The sequence below is a fragment of the Sorex fumeus genome, unplaced genomic scaffold, assembly GCF_029834395.1.
Source record: "Sorex fumeus unplaced genomic scaffold, SorFum_2.1 ptg000020l, whole genome shotgun sequence".
In the NCBI taxonomy this organism is placed as follows: domain Eukaryota; kingdom Metazoa; phylum Chordata; class Mammalia; order Eulipotyphla; family Soricidae; genus Sorex; species Sorex fumeus.
In genome coordinates this window covers 21206648-21222725 of record NW_026606077.1, presented here as the reverse complement: position 1 = coordinate 21222725, position 16078 = coordinate 21206648, and the positions used below count along the sequence as shown (strand labels likewise).

The window sequence follows — 16078 nt, the reverse complement described above, 5'->3', positions numbered from 1 at the left end:
CATTTCTTTCCCCCACTTTATAAGCACTGTATTTTTGCTCACTTCTGAAAGATCACGAGGATTCTAACAATAGAAGTCTAACTAAAATAAAACAGATCTTAGAAATATTAGGTGTTGTGTTTGTAACAAGGCATTTATTTACAACAAATATCTGTCAAACTGTAAGAACAAAAGGGTCATTTCCCCACATGGAGACCTCAGAGTCCACTCACATGCTTTTCTGAACCATGGTTTTTCCCATGAGTTTTCACATCACCCTCTGTGTTGACGGGCATAAATGCCACTGTGGCTTGTGATGGCTTAAAAAGAAAAACTGAAGTGTATCAATAAGAAAAGTTCTGCAAGACATGCCTATGCAGAGTCTTCAGTTGTTAATGTGAGTGGTTGCACAGGCTCCGGGGTGCCTGGTTTCATCCTGAGGGGAGTCTTCACTGCGGCAAACGTTTCCTTCACACTCTTTTCAGGTTTGTTCCCTTCTGGGCACTCCTCACCTTAATGTTCTTCTTGGGGGTGTCTGGTCTCGGAGCAGATGGCTTTCCCTTTGGTTTAGGGGGATTACTACGACTGGTGCGCCCTGATGTTCGTTTCTTGTCCTGAATTGTCCTTTGCTGTTCCTGAAGCCTCTCCTCCCACTGCTGCAAAGCAATTTGCAAGCAAGTCAAATGTAAGATTTCACCCCTTTATGCTATTAAGTGACTATCAGAATGAATGCAAATTTTTAACTCTAGTGTATTACTCATGACAACAATTATAACAGCTGCCCTGCGTTTTTGGGCAAATCCATGATGATTTAGAAAGTGCTCAAAACTTTATTGAAATTCACGAGTCCTTCAAGCTGAACACCACTGCCATAACCAGTTATTTGTAGGATGCAAACATGCAATCTGTAGACGGTTGCATGTTTTCTGCATGTGATGCACACCTTCTGTATATAAATGTTAAGGTGGAATTCAACTCAACAGACTGATTCCAACACTCAAATCTCCAATACGTGCTAATTTCCCAGAAGTTCTAAAATGCAGTATTTCCACACAAACAAATGCTTTTTAAAAAGTTTTGACATAGCTTAAAGCAGAAATTTTCCAGTATAAATAGTAACAGGGTTCACTTGCTTTCCATTAAAAGAGAGACAGAAAGTCCACCAATATTTTCCAAGCAACTCAAATATTAGCTACCTAGAATTACTGAGAGAGAGGCATTTTATCACACAGTTTAAATAACTGTGTGATCACTGTTGGGGCAGTGGTTACTTGATATAAAATTAATTACTATTTATAAACATAAATAACTACTATTTTGAAAAGAATTGCATGTAAGGAACAAAAGTAAGTCCACTTGAATAGACAATGCATTTTATTATAACACACATGTCCCTACTTTGTTAAGAGTATATTACACTCAGCAGAAATTTTTAGCAAAACCAAAGGCCAAGAAATGATTAATTATAAATAGAAAAAAAATATTGTTCCCACAATCTTAGCACACAATTCTAGTCTGCACTAAGATAATAAACATATATTTTTATCACACTGTGCTCTTTCAAATTATGAAAGTATACCAGAATATTTTCTGAAAACAACTATGCCTCTTGCAGGACTTTTTAATCTCATTGATATTCTTAGTTTCAGATCCTTATAAAGAGTTGCCTTCTATATTGATATTTCTAATCTATTGTAATCTTAAAAATTAGAGCCAAGTCTGCTATAATTTTCTATCTAGTAAGACAAAAATAATACTGAGGGCCATATACTGCACGGTTAAGAAGCTTGGCTTTTATGTGACCAGCCCCAGCTCAATCCCCAACACTGAACATAGTCCACTGGGCCCTTCCAAGAGTCATAACTGAGCAGAGAGGCAGAAGAAAGCCCTGAGCATGATTAGGTGGTGCCCCAAACCACCTCCCAACATCCCCCACCCTCAACCCCCATCAAATAATACATTAAAAATACAGTGTTTTTTTTTAATTTGTTTTGTTTTGTTTTTTGCTTCTTGGGTCACTTGCTCTGCACTCAGGAATTACTCCTGGCAGTACTCAGGGGGCCATATGGGATACTAGGAATCAAACTTGGGTTGGCCTCGTGGGAGGCATGCACCCTACCCACTGTGCTATCGCTCCAGTCCCCAAAATACAGTGTTCTTGAGCAACCCGTGAATGTTTAGCTCAGGTGTAATCATAGTGTTTGGTTCTGTCATTAAAAGGCATTGATTGACGAGAAGCAACTGTGTTCAAACCAACTTCTTCAAGACTTAATAGTGGTACATGCTCTTCACTTGGCCAAGAGTGTTTAAATAACTGTGTGATCACAGGCGGGCATTGAGGGTGGGGGGTGGTGCGAGGTGGTTTGGGGCAACACTCGATCATGCTCAGGGCTTACTGGTAATTATACTTACTATGGATCTTTTACTAAGCTGATCTCTCCATTTTTCAACTAAACAATTTTCAAGCAGCATCATTCTGGAAAAAAATGTATCTTTTATTAAGAAAGTTAAAAATACAAAAAATTGTAAAGAACAAATTCCTCAGTAACATTTAACTCCCAACCCGCATACATATCCACCATTCATATTTTATGGATATTTCTTTTTATTATTCCTTTTACCTATGTACATATTTTAATCACAAGTGTATCTTTTACTATTATATTTACTTTTATTATTAAATTGTATGCATTTTATGACTATCTTAAATAAAATATGACTTTAAAAACTATATATTAAATATATTGGAGAAACTGGCAGGCTACCGAATGTAACCTGCCCACACGGCAGAATCTGGCAAACTCCCCGTGGCATACCAGTATGCCAAATACCAGTAACAATGATGGGTCTCATTCTCCTAACCCTGAAAGAGCCTTGAATACGACACTTTAAAAAAAAAAACTCAGGGCTAGGACGAAGGAGACGTTACTGGGGCCTGCTCGAGGCAATCGACGAACAACAGGATGGTCGTGATCGTGATATTAAATACATGAATATCCAAAATATGTTGAACATTTTCTCTACTTCCCTACCATCCTCTTTATACTTAGCGACTAATACAAATGCTATGTTGCTATATTCTTGGTGCTTTTTATTTTGTTAGAACCACATTTCTGAATGAATTGCTGAGACAAATAGTAGATATTTTTAGAAGATTTTGACATTTTCTTTGTATTTATGTCATATTTTAGTTGCAAAGTATTTTGATATTCAGATAGCACATATATGTTCATTTTATGCCCTTAGGTTTTTAAAAAAACCCTTTAATTCATTTGAAATTATATTGATAAAATTTTAATGAAATATTTTCAGGCTTTTCTAAATAATATATTCATTTCCAATTGATTTGTGGTACGCCACACATAGCTATTTTATGCAATAGTATATGCATAAAGTTTTTTCTATTTTATTTCTCTGTGTGATATAATATTGCAACATAAGGTTTGGTTGGAACCGGACCAGTGTAGCTTTATATCAGTTTTGCATATCTCATAAGGCAAAAGTTCTCATTATCCCTTTATATCCCTCTTCAAATTTCATCTACAATAGCATAATTTTTCTGCTGAGATTTTCATTAAGAGAATCTGTCACTGTCACTGTCCTCCCGTTGTTCATGGATTTGCTCAAGTGGGCCCAGTAACATTGTAAGACTTGTTGTTACTGTGTTTGGCATATTGAATACATTACAGGTAGCTTGCTAGGCTTTGCCCCATGGATGAGATACTCTCAGTAGCTTGCCAGGCTCTCTGAGAGGGGCAGAGGAATCAAACTCAGGTTGACAGGGTTGGCCGTGTGAAAGGCAAACACCCTACCTGCTGTGCTATCGCTCCGGGGTGGAGGGGGGGGGGGGTGGGCTGAAAACCATAAGTTCACTCATTTGTAATCAATTCATCGGTCCAAATAGAATTTAATGAAAAGCAACTCTAGAACTGAATCTAATACTGGCAGCAGAAAAATTCCCATGCCAGAAAGTAGCCTCAAAATCATTCATTCAATAGTCACTCATTTAACGTATTCAACTATTTTAGAGAGATGAGACATTACTAGAACAGCTTGAACACATTTTATAGGGGCAACAGAAGGATGAAGTAAACCTATAATTTTTTCAAGATGCTAAAATTTTTTAGCTCTATAATTTCAGATTTAAGTGAAGTGGTATTTAAAAAATTGCAATTTTTTGGTTTTAGTTCCAAAAATCACTTCGGAGAAATAGTGGTAAACTGAACGAATTTAATGGGACTCCAGCACAGCAAGCACCCTACCTGCTGTATTATTGCTCCAGCCTCAAACTTGCTAGTTTTTCTAACTCAGGTTCCTCCTACACAGACAACCTGGTTTTTGATAGCTGACATCCCATGTGGTCTTACAAGAACCTCTAGAAGTGATCCCTGAGCACAGAGCCAGAAGTAAGTCCTGAGCATCACTGGGTGTGACACACACACACATACACACACACACACACACACACACACACACAAAAGAAATAATCTTTCTGGGGAACATGACTACAGTCAGTTTGGGGGTCTATCCTGGGGCTTGTATAGTGTTTGTTCTTTATTGTCTAAGGAATGTACTAATGTATGTAAAAAGACACCAACAAAAGGCTGGAGAGGCCACAGAATCCCTGCTAAAGATAGGTGATGGGATGTGTGTGTGTGTGTGTGTGTGTGTGTGTGTGTGTGTGTGATAGTGGATAGGTGTAGATTAGGCTTTAATAAATGCTGTAAACAAGTATGGAACTGTGATCTTTAATGATCACCTTTACCTATCTAAGAGCTATTAAAGAGCTTTTATTAACAACTAAAAAAAGTTTTAATAATAAAAGCTTTCAAATGAATAAAAATATTAGTTTGTGCCATACCAAATAAGAAAGCGTTTCCACGTAAAGCAATATAACATGTTTACAAGTTCTTGAAACTCTTTTTTTCCATTTATTTTGGGTTTGGGGCCACACCCAGCAGTGCTCAGGGCTCCCTTCTGGCAGAGCTGGAGGACCACATGTGTTGCTGCGAATGCTCCAGAACAGTCATGTGCAAGGCAAACTCATTACGCCCTGTATAGACTTGAAGTTTTGTGGAGGACATAGCTGGCAGTGCTCAGGGGTCAGTCTTGTTGGGGCTTAGGGAACCGTACACAGCACTGGGCAGCGGTAACGGGCACAGTGAAATACAGACCAAGTGCCCTATCAGTCATACTATCACTCCACTCCCCAAATTCACTTTTAAAGACTCAGTTTAAGAGTCCGGAGAGACCATACAAGGTAAGGTGCTTTACCTGCACACGGCCACCCTGGTTTCATTCCCAGCACCTCAGATAGACCCTTGAACACTGCCAGGGGTGATGATCCCAGAATAAAAATCCAGAAGCACTCCTTGAGCACTGCTAGCGGTGGCTCCAAAACCAAAAATAAACTGAATAAATATTCCATTATGTGTTCATAGTTGTAGATTTTTAAAAGATGTTCTAATGTTTAAGACATATGCCATTTCACTGAGAAATCTAGCAAAACTGCTTTTTACAAAAGCCCTCCTAAGCTGGTGTTCAAGACCACGCCTGTGTGTCCACACGTGGCTGGCAGTTCCTTCTGCACTTGCCTGCATACCTTGAGCGCCACTCATAGCACATGATGAGCACATCCTGATGGGGCAAGATATGGGGACACTGGCAAGAAGAGTTCGTAATGAGCGGGACTTGAGTGCGCGGGATGGGTGACGAGGATTTGAAGATCTCCTTCACGTCTACCACAGTAGTTACTTCGTTACAGCCACTCCGCTGCACTGCTTTAATTTTGGCATGAATGGCTGCAATTGAAACATGGGAAGAAGCATTGCTGAAGCCTCTGGAGAATAATAGGGTTAGAGTATCCTGGCCAGCTGCTGAGAGTCCCTGAAAGAATCATTCCTGTAATTATGGTCATGTCCAAGCTGACCAAATGCAGACAAAAAGACCACACGATCTCATGCTAAATGCTAAAGACCTCCTGTATTGTCAACATGCTTTGAAAAAGTTCTCAATCGTGCTGTGAGTCATGAGAGAAAAATCGAGAAGTAGTCTCCCTCTGGGATCTGTTCGGGTCAGTAACTGCTCCTTATTGCTGGTCAATAGGTTTACAACAGAGAATCCTTTGGATTCTTCCCAGTCCTAAAATCCTCAATGAGTTTTAAGCTTCTGCTCTCCTCAAACCGTATCAGGAAATTTAGTTTCACACATGATTATTAACTGTTTTATCGAACAACGGGGAGCTAGCTCAAGTGGCAGAGCATGTGCACAGATGTTCTGTCCCTCAAGTCTCTTTAGGTACCACATGCGTGTCCCTGATCCCACCAAGTATGGCTGAGAGCAGCCTTGGTGGCTCTTGAGTAAGCACCAGACTCACTGCCTACGCGACCAGGGAGCCACCAGCTGGCATGGATGGTGTCAGGCCCTCCTGCTGCCCTGGAGGTGGCCCCTGTTTTAAAATTATAGAAAAAAACACTGTTTTTGATATTCTGCCTTTTATGTGAGTTAAGTATCATGTATTTTCTGATTCAGGTGCTTTCTTACGGTCTGCATGGGACAATTACCCATCATACCATCATATCATTTCCTCTGTCTGACAGGAATATTCCCTATTCTTAGCCCTCCACTTCACACACTGTCAAAGTGAAATCCCTGGTGAGCAGAGATAGTGACTGTTACAGATAGTGGTTAGTGACACTTGTTTAATAGTTCTTTAAATTCTATTTTGTTTTTTAATTCCCCAGATTCTTGCTGTCTTATGATTGCCACCTCCCTATAAATCATCATCAGTCTACTATGGCTCTATCTTGAATCCCATCTTAAGAAGCTGGTTCTTGGGGCTGGAGAGATGGTACAGCAGGTTACCCAGCAAGTGTTACCCAGGTTCAATCCCCGACATCCCATATGGTCCCCCAAGCACTGCTGGGAGTAATTCCTGAGTGCAGAGCCAGGAGTAACATTATCAGGTGTGACCCAAAAAGCAAAAAATAAAAATAAAAAGGCAGCTGGTTCAGGAAGGAGCCAGAAGACTTCAATAGAAAATGGCTTCATCACCAAAGAAATTATGAAACAGGACTCACTGGAGAATAGCGGGACAGAGGCACTCAAGTAAGAAACTAAAGTTGGGTAGTATCAGATGAGCAAATAAATTGGCCTGATTAAATAACAACTAAGAAAAATATGTTTAAAGCAAGCAATAAAAAGCTACCATAAAATATGGTCTATATTTTTTGCTTGAATCATCCACATTGGTTCTATATGTTTCTCAAAACCAACAACTTTAAAACAAAGTTTGGAGTTTTATTTTCTTTCCAAATTTTATGTTGATATTATTTTCTTGATTTCACACTTGAGATTACAAAATTACAAAATTTTATTACATAAAATTTGAGTTTGAAATAATGAAAACTTAGTTATTTTCAGAAAACTCTTTCAGAAGAAATATTTTAAGAAATAAAATTAACAACCTAATAGATACGTTAAATTTATGTTGATGGTAGTCCAACTAAATTTACTTAAAACTTTGAGAACAAAAAATAAAGCAGGGGTTGGGAGTTAGGGATGTACTCCAGTGATCAAATATTAGTCTTGTATGTGTGAGGTTCTGGATTCAAATAGGGCCCTTGTGAAGGATCTTTGTGCCTCGCTGGGAGTAACACCATTAGCCCAGCACCATGAAAACTTGCGAAATGTCAAAACTGATCTATTCAATGAAGAAAGTGCTAACTGGCTCTTTCAAATAAGAGGAAAGTGGACTTTACACATTATGCTCAGATTTTACTTGTGGCCAGAGTATAATGATTGACACGGTCTCACAATACTTTTAAAACGCCTGTAGCAACTGACCACTGAAAGTAGGTAAAGGGATATACATGATAACCCTTCAGTACCTGTATTGCAAACCATAATGCTCAAAGGGAAAGAGACAGAGACAGAGACAGAGACAGAGAGAAGGAAAGTGCCTGCAATAAAGGCAGACTGGGGGTGAGGATGTGGAAGGAGGGAAATGGGGGACATTGGTGGTGGGAAATGTACTGGGGAAGACTGATGAAGAGATGTGTGTTAGAACACTATATGATGGTAACTCAGTCATGAACAACTTTGTAACTATGTGCCTCATGGTTGTTTAATGTCACGGTCATGGTCCTCCCGTCGTTCATCGATTTTCTCGAGTGGACCCAGTAATGTCTCCATTGTGAGACTTGTTACTGTGTTTGGCATATCAAATACATCATGGGTAGCTTGCCAGGCTTTGCCGTGTGGGCGAGATACTCTCAGTAGCTTGCCGGGCTCTCCGAGAGGGGCGGAGGAATCGAACTAGGGTCGGCCATGTTGGCTGCATGCAAGGCAAACACCCTACCCGCTGTGCTATCGCTCCAGTTTAATGTAATAATAATAATAATAATAATAATAATAATAATATACTTGTAGTTTTTTGTAAATACAAAGAAACTTGGGAATTCCTGGACCTAGGAGCATCACATCTCCAGCCCATGTGTCTCTCTTCCACCCATCCCCAGCAAGTAGCAAAGGAACCTCATGGGAGTCCTAATGGGTGACCCTCACCTGCCATCAGCACTGCTCCCAGTGAGAAGTATTGAACATTGTATCTGATCTAAATTCCTATGTCATCTGGATAACTTACTTTCCCTTTTCTAGATTTAATTCAGAAACCATAAAGCTTTATCGTTGTTAAGGTTCTTGGGAGAATCAAAAAGATCACATAGAAAATTTAGGAGCCTTGCCTTTACTTTGTGACTAGCATGCTTTGCCTTTGTAACAGGTCCTAAGTAGCTACATCAGCTGACTTACCGTAGCTGTAATTTTTGCTCAGATAAGTTGCTAGAGTTGGCTTTACTTTTTTGCACTTGCACCGATCTAAAGAAAGCAAAAGAGAGATTTAAAAATTAGGTATTTAATGTCCCAAAGTAGAGAGAGAGAGTAAGAGGGAAATTGTCTGCTATAGAGGCAAGGGGAAGGGTGGGATGGGGTGGGGAGGTATTGGGGACATTGGTGGTAGAAAATGTGCACTGGTGGAGGGATGGGTGCTCAATCATTGTATGACTGAAAATCCAAAATGAAAGTTTTGTAGCTGTATCTCACGGTAATTCAATAAAAAATAAATAAATAAAATTATGTACTGACAAAAGGCCCAGAAATTGCTCTCTGTGGTGGTGGTGTGTGTGTGAGGGGAAGGGTGGGAGGGGACCATGTTGAGGAAAGAGGAAAAGTAACTCACCTGGGCTTAGACGTTTACAGTCAAGATCAAGAGGCCGTTCCTGTACCATCATGTCAGGCGTGATATCTATCCACTTCACATCTGAAACACGCACGAAACCATGTGGGCGAGCGCAGTGATCCTGTCTGCTCACCCAACTAGAAGAAGGCACTGCCTAGAGACATAACCGTCAGTCTCGCAATTGAACAGTCCCGCACACAGACATGCCTATAAGGGTTGCTATGTCTCTCAGGCAAAGTGGGCACGAGGAGAGAAGACTGGGAGTTATACTGCTTCTCAAACTGATGTCAAAATATGTCCATTCCATTATGCAGCTTCACAGAAAGAGGAAATCATGCAATGTGCTGTCACCTGGTTGGAACTGGAAGATAGCATGTTCAGTGGGGTAAGCCAGAAGAAGGACAAACACAGGATGCTATCACTTATCTGTGGTATGAGAACATGTATTGTAGTAAAAGGCGGGATGCCTAGATCTGTCTCGACCTAGGGAATAGGGAAGAGAAGGACAGAGAAGGAAAGAAAGCAAGGAGAGAAGAAAGAAGATGAGAAAGGAAAATAATGGGGGGGGGGGGGTGAAGGGATCAGAAGCCTCAGTTAGACCAATGATGTAAGAGAGTGGTTTAACTATATATCTAAAGCACAGCAACATTGAAATCATGAGTTACAAACTACAACCGCTGAACCCTGAAGCGTGCCTGTCAAGGTGGCAAGTGGGAGCCTGGGAACACTGGTGGAGGGAAGTTGACACTAGTGGTGATTTTGGTGCTGATATACCGTATGCCTAAAATCCACCTACCAGAAATTTCGTAAATCACAGGCCTGGCCGATCCGAGTTCAATTCCCTCTCGGAGAGCCCAGCAAGCTACCGAGGGTATCTCGCCCGCACAGCAAAGCCTGGCAAGCTACCCGTGACGTATGCGATATGCCAAACACAGTAACAACAAAGTATCACAATGGAGACGTTACTGGGCCCATTGGAGCAAATGGATGAACAATGGGAAGACAGTACTACAGTGCAGTGCTACAGTTCTTTAAATAAAAATTTTAAAATTAAAAAAGAAAATATGTGCACGCTGAAAGGCATATTCCAACCTGGATACATTCTATTTTTCCCGCCTGAGTCCACCTAAAATGTTGATTTCCAATGCAGGTGAGTATTTTACACTAATCATTAGTATACAGCCCTTCCAAATCCCCATGTCATACTTTGCAGAAATAGTTCTCAGCTGCCAATGGCAAATGAGCAGGACCTTCTTTATGTGCTTTAAGCGGTCATATTTTATTTCTTTCTTAAACTGAAGCAGAGGTGAGTTTTGTTTTGTTTTACTTCTCCTTGGTGTCTGGGGCTCTGATCTAATGCTAGAACTCAGAAATCACACAGAAGTCATGCCCTTCTAAAGAGTAGAGATACTGGGATCACTGGTGGTGGAGAACGGGCACTGGTGGAGGTATGGAAAGTTCCATACCTCCACCATGTATGACTAAAACGCAAGCACGAAAGTTTGTAGTTCTGTATGCAACTGTGCCTCATGTACCTCATGGTGATTCACGAATAAAATTTTTTTTAAAGTAAATATAAAGAGCAGAGACAGCCCAGAGACAGAACAGTGAGAGGGTAAGACACTTGCCTTACACACTCCCAGCCGGGTTGGATCCCCACCGCCCTATACGGTTCCCTGAACCTGCCAGGAGTGGCTCCTACATGCAGAGCCTGAAATAAGCCCTGAGTGTGCCCCCTAATCCCAATAGTAGGAGTAAAGAAAAAAAAAGGCTAAAGTGCAGAAACGTTGATCAAGCCAAAAGAACACAAGTTTTACAACATTTCATTGCACTGCAGCCTGCTTTGCTTTCTAGAAAAACAGGTAACATAAACAGACAACACAGCTTTCCAGGGTGACCAGATTTGCAAAGAGAGTCGGCTGGGATGGTGACTCCCGCCTTCTGGGCAAGAACTTTTACGATCTCACAGACGAAAGAACCTGGATGAAGGGCGGGTTTTCAGTGTGAAATGAAACCTGCCTGGTGCTCAATGCTGACTCCAACAGATGGTGCGTCCTCATATAACTACTGCTCTGGTTGCTGCTTCGATTGTTCCTTTACTCCTGGGAATTGGTGTGGCAGGGGGCGGGGAGAGGCTCTCTTCCCGCTGTGCACTCAGGGATCACTTCTAGGGGATGGGGCGGGGGCGGTACTGAGGGACCCTAGTGGTGCTGGGGATCATCCCGGGGTCAGCTGCAAGCAAAGTAATTGCCTCTCCCCTTGTCTCTCAAACCCCGTCAAAGGTAAAGATCCCCAGGTTGCCTTTGCAAGCCATCTCCCCGCCGCACCTCCACTCTTTAAAAAGGGAAACGCTGTGTCTTTCCTGAGCTCCTCAAGTTTCTGGAGGGAACCCAGACTTTGCGCAAGTCACGCCTGCCCCCTGCCCCCTTGCCCGCTGCCGCGGCCGCGACCCCCGAGGGCGCCTCCTCCTCCTCCTTCTCCTCCTCACCCTCCGGCAGCTCGGTGACGATGGCCTCGGGCGAGATGCACACACCGCGGTCATAGACGGGCAGCTCGTCGCAGGCCAGGCTCGGGGGCCAGCTGTGGTTGTAGGCCCGCATGAGCGGCTCGCAGCCGTCGCGCGCGCGCTGGCACACCGACTTGCAGGGCTTGATGGGGTCGTGCAGGAACTCCAGCGCGCAGATGGGCGCGTACATGGCGCAGAGGAAGAAGCGCAGGACGGCGCTGCAGTTGGCGTCCACCAGCTCCTCGTACTGCTCGATGGCCAGCACGGCGTTCTCCTGCGTGCTATGGTGCAGGTGGTTGGGCATCCGCGTGATGTTCCAGGGCATCTGGCGGCACATGGGGATGCGCACGGCCTCGCAGGGCGCCCCGCGCACCCCCAGCGCCAGGCGCAGCCCCGCGCACAGCGCTGCCAGCACCAACGGCACGAGCATGGCAGGGGGAGGCCAGGTCCTGCTGGGCTGCGGGCTCCGCGGCGCGGCCAGCCACGGCCATGCCCAACCCTATTTATCCCGGCCCCGGCGCCCCACCCCGCGCCCAGCGCTGACATCACCCTGGGCCGGCCCGCGGCCCGCCACCCCGGCCCTGGCCCTGCGCTTCCTGCGGGCACGGGAGAGGCGCCCGGCCGCCGCTCCGGTGCCAGACACGGATTCAGTGGAGAGAAGGATGCCGATGCCGGGGACTCCAAGGCCAGCTTTCCTCCTCCTGCCCTCCAGGTGCTCGGGAGAGCGCGGATGCCTGGGGCCGCGGTGGCCGCTGAGTCCCAAGCCTGTTGGTTTGTCCACAAGGGGGCAGAACACGCGCCCAGGACGGAGGCTGGTGTGCCACAGGGGATGAGCAGAAAGGGTGAGGGCTCCACGCTGGGGTGGCATGGCACTTATTATTATTATTATTATTATTATTATTCCGGTTATTGTTGTGGCGAGTAGGTAAAAACTTGGACCCAAAGATTTCTGGAATGGCCTTTGTTCCTTTTCCAGGAGTAGAACTACTGGAAGCTTCTCTAGCCTCGTGTCGGTTAAGGCTTGTATTTCATCCGGCAAACCCGCTCCCCCTCCTTTCCCCTAAGTCTTTATCCCTCTCTCCAACATGAATCAAAGCAACCCAGAAGAAACCAAAACTTTGGACACCACAGTCTGAAAGTTTTGTTCTCGTCGCGCCAAGCTGTTTCCAGCCTCAGCCTGACTTTACTCATATGCTTGGAAATTGTTATTTATGAATAAAAAGGGATAGACTATGAAAAGACGGTATCTGTGTTGTTTTATTGTATCTTATTTTGTAAGAGGTTTGTTTTATTAAAACGAGCTGCTTACTCAGGAAATCACAGAAAACAGAGAATTTATTGTTATAAGCATAAACCAATCTTCAAGCACTATATATTTTTTAAGACATTTGAACACGAGGGGCTGGAGCGATAGCACAGCGGATAGGGCATTTGCCTTGCGCGCAGCCAACATGGCCAACACAGGTTCGATTCCCAGCATCCCATATGGTCCCCTGAGCACCGCCAGGAGCAATTCCTGAGTGCATGAGCCAGGAGTAACCCCTGAGCATCGCTGGGTGTGACCCAATAAGAAAAAAAAAGACATTTGAACACGAAAACGTGTTTTTAGTTGGAAATCTGAACGTAAGGCAGATAAAGTTTGTCTTTCCTGAGTTCAAATCAACAAAGTTTAGTTTTGACCTTGGCCAAGAATGAACATAAAAATAACGTGAGGAACAAAAAGCATAACTGACATTTATCCAGCATTTGCCTTAAGCTAGGCATGGTACTGACGACTTTAAACACTTCATTTAGTTTTTATTCTTTTTAGGGAATGTGAATTAAACATGTTATGGAAAACTGGGCTGGAGCGATAGCACAGAGGTAGGGCATTTGCCTTGCATGCAGCCAGCCCGGCAGAGCGGGGTGCAATTCCTCCGCCCCTCTCTGAGAGCCCAGCAAGCTACCGAGAGTATCTAACCCGCACGGCAAAGCCTGGTAAGCTACCCGTGATGTATTCGATATATCAAGCACAGTAACAACAAGTCTCATGATGAACCTGCTCGAACAAATCAATGAACAACGGGAGGACAGTGACAGTGATGGAAAACTGATAAATAAAACCAACATTTTAGGATTCACTCAAGGAACCCAGTTCTATTTAGGGTAAGCCCAGTGCATCGATATCCAGCAAGGGCCATTTACAGAGGAAGTACAGTCTTTCATAAATCAGGTCTCGAGGAGCTGGAGAGTTAGCACAGCAGGCAAGACCCTGTGTGGTATGGCTCCCAACCAACCAACCAACCAACCAACAAACCAACAACAAAAACCAGATCTCAAGCACCAAAGATGCTGCACCGGGCTAGTGAACAAAGGCCATAGCCAGATGGTGTCTCAAACAGTATACATTCAATGGCGGGGGCTTATTAGCTGTGATTTCTAAGTGGAGCTCCTATGAAGCTCCAAGAGACAGATTTCCTGGCCTTCTCTTGTGTCCTATGAGGAGGGCAGGTGTGACAAGGGCTCACCCTCCGTATCCAGTTAGAACCTGCTGCATTTGTTTAACTAAAGAAGGTAAAAATCACATTAATTTGGATCTTGCTCAATTAACCTATACTTGACACCGATTTGTCCAAAGTTCATGAAACTAAGTCCCCCTGGTCCGTGGTCTCTCTGCTGGCTTCCATTTGGTTTCAAGTGATGGCTGCTTCTCTGTTCATCTTTGACACATCTAGGGTTCCCTCAGACTCTATCACCAACTCCTTCTCTTTCTTTCAACATCTCTCTGGGACTTCATGTCTTCCCTGCTAAGGCACTGGGACATTGGCACAAGGTTCTCTAGCATGGTGGCTTTCTTTCATTAGATGACAGTGTCAACTGACCTTTTTCTACGGTGGATAACATTGGGTTGTCCTTGTTCCTCCTGAAGGGAACTTAGTTTTATTGAGCTACTCCCACAACAGTGTCCCTGAGGCACACCAATTCCATAAAGCACTAATAATTCTATATTGCTTTTCTCTTTCCTTTATGTCACTTGCATGGTTTAGCAATGTCCCTTTTTTGTATAGACATAAGAAGACAGTTCATGTTATGCTTTTATAACATGGAAGTTAATTGACTCCAAATATTTACTCCTGGACATCCATCCATATTTACTTGATTTAGGCCTCAGTTGCCGTTTCCAAAAGCAGGGTCCCAACGAAGGGACTGGATGGACCCAGGGCAAACTGTAAGCTACCCTGGCATCAAAAGGGGACAAGCTAAGCACCAAAAGTATAAGTTCCATGCTTAAAAGCATGGTCATGGACAAATTCTGTCATAACCCAAAAAGCAGTAACTGAATAAGGACCCTGCGGGGCTTAGGAAAGACGAACCTAGCCTAAGGACTGTAATCTGGGAGATATAGCGAGATGTGCCCAGGAAAAGCCAACTTTTAAGCTTAATATATCTCTTACTGTGTTCTTAAATGACTAAAAATATAAGAAGTATGTCACTTGTCACTTGTCATCCCATTCTTCATTGATTTGCATTGATTTGCTCCAGTAACGTCTCTGTTTGTCCCTGTCGCATGATAGTGTTGCCCAATGGCGTATTGGGGGCTCTTTCAGAGTAAGAGGAATAAGACCCATTATTGTTATTGTTTTTTTGGCATATTGAATACATCACAGGTAGCTTGCCAGGCTCTGCTGTATGAGCAGAATACTCTCAGTAGCTTGCCGGGCTCTCCGAGAGGGATGGAGATGAGATTGGCTGTTGATGAGATTACATGGTGTGTGTGTGGGGGAGGAGGAGGTTGGTGGGTCTGACTGCCAAGCTACTGGAAAACTGGGGATCTGGGTGCAGTAGGCTCAGTCCAGATCCCAGCAGGCTTGGAGATCTCAATCATGGGTCCCACAAACCTGGGTTCCTCGGTCAATTGCTTCATGCCTGAGGCTCGTCTGAGTGTGTGGAGAGTGGCCTTGAGCATGGCTGTGGCTGGGTTCTGGAGGTTTTCGGCTGCTGGGGCTCTGTTTGGGACAGGGAAACTCAATCCGCTCCCCTCCGAAGTGCCCTGATGAAGACAGCCTGGCGCAGGGGTAGGGGATTTTGTAATATAATAAGTATATTTACTATAATTGTTTAAATGATTCCTAGCTGAGGAAAGGATAAAGCAATATGCCCTAGATGGAATCCCGCCCTTGAGTGGATCTCCTGGTAATTTAGTAATCTGAAGTGCAGAGCCCTCAGATGAGATTTTGTCTTTGAGTTAATTCCCTAGAACTTTCCCTGAAGGAGTGACTTTACCTCTGTTTGTTGTTATGACAATGTTCAACTCCACCTATGTGTACCTCCACCCTTCATGATTTCTATATAACTATGCTGTAAGGGGTAAGAAA

The 16078-nt window shown here is 43.6% G+C and overlaps 1 protein-coding gene across 1 annotated transcript; it reads right to left on the bottom strand.

The window, feature by feature from the left end:
* Positions 1 to 202: 202 nt before the first annotated feature.
* SFRP4 (secreted frizzled related protein 4) lies at positions 203 to 12200 on the bottom strand. The gene is made up of 6 exons (XM_056113513.1): positions 11706 to 12200; positions 9218 to 9298; positions 8791 to 8856; positions 5582 to 5780; positions 2392 to 2455; positions 203 to 635 (listed from the first exon to the last, which is right to left on the bottom strand). Exons 1-6 carry the CDS (start codon positions 12151 to 12153, stop codon positions 450 to 452), a joined length of 1044 nt encoding a protein of 347 aa, XP_055969488.1. The 5' UTR covers positions 12154 to 12200; the 3' UTR covers positions 203 to 449.
* Between the last annotated feature and the right edge of the window lie 3878 nt (positions 12201 to 16078).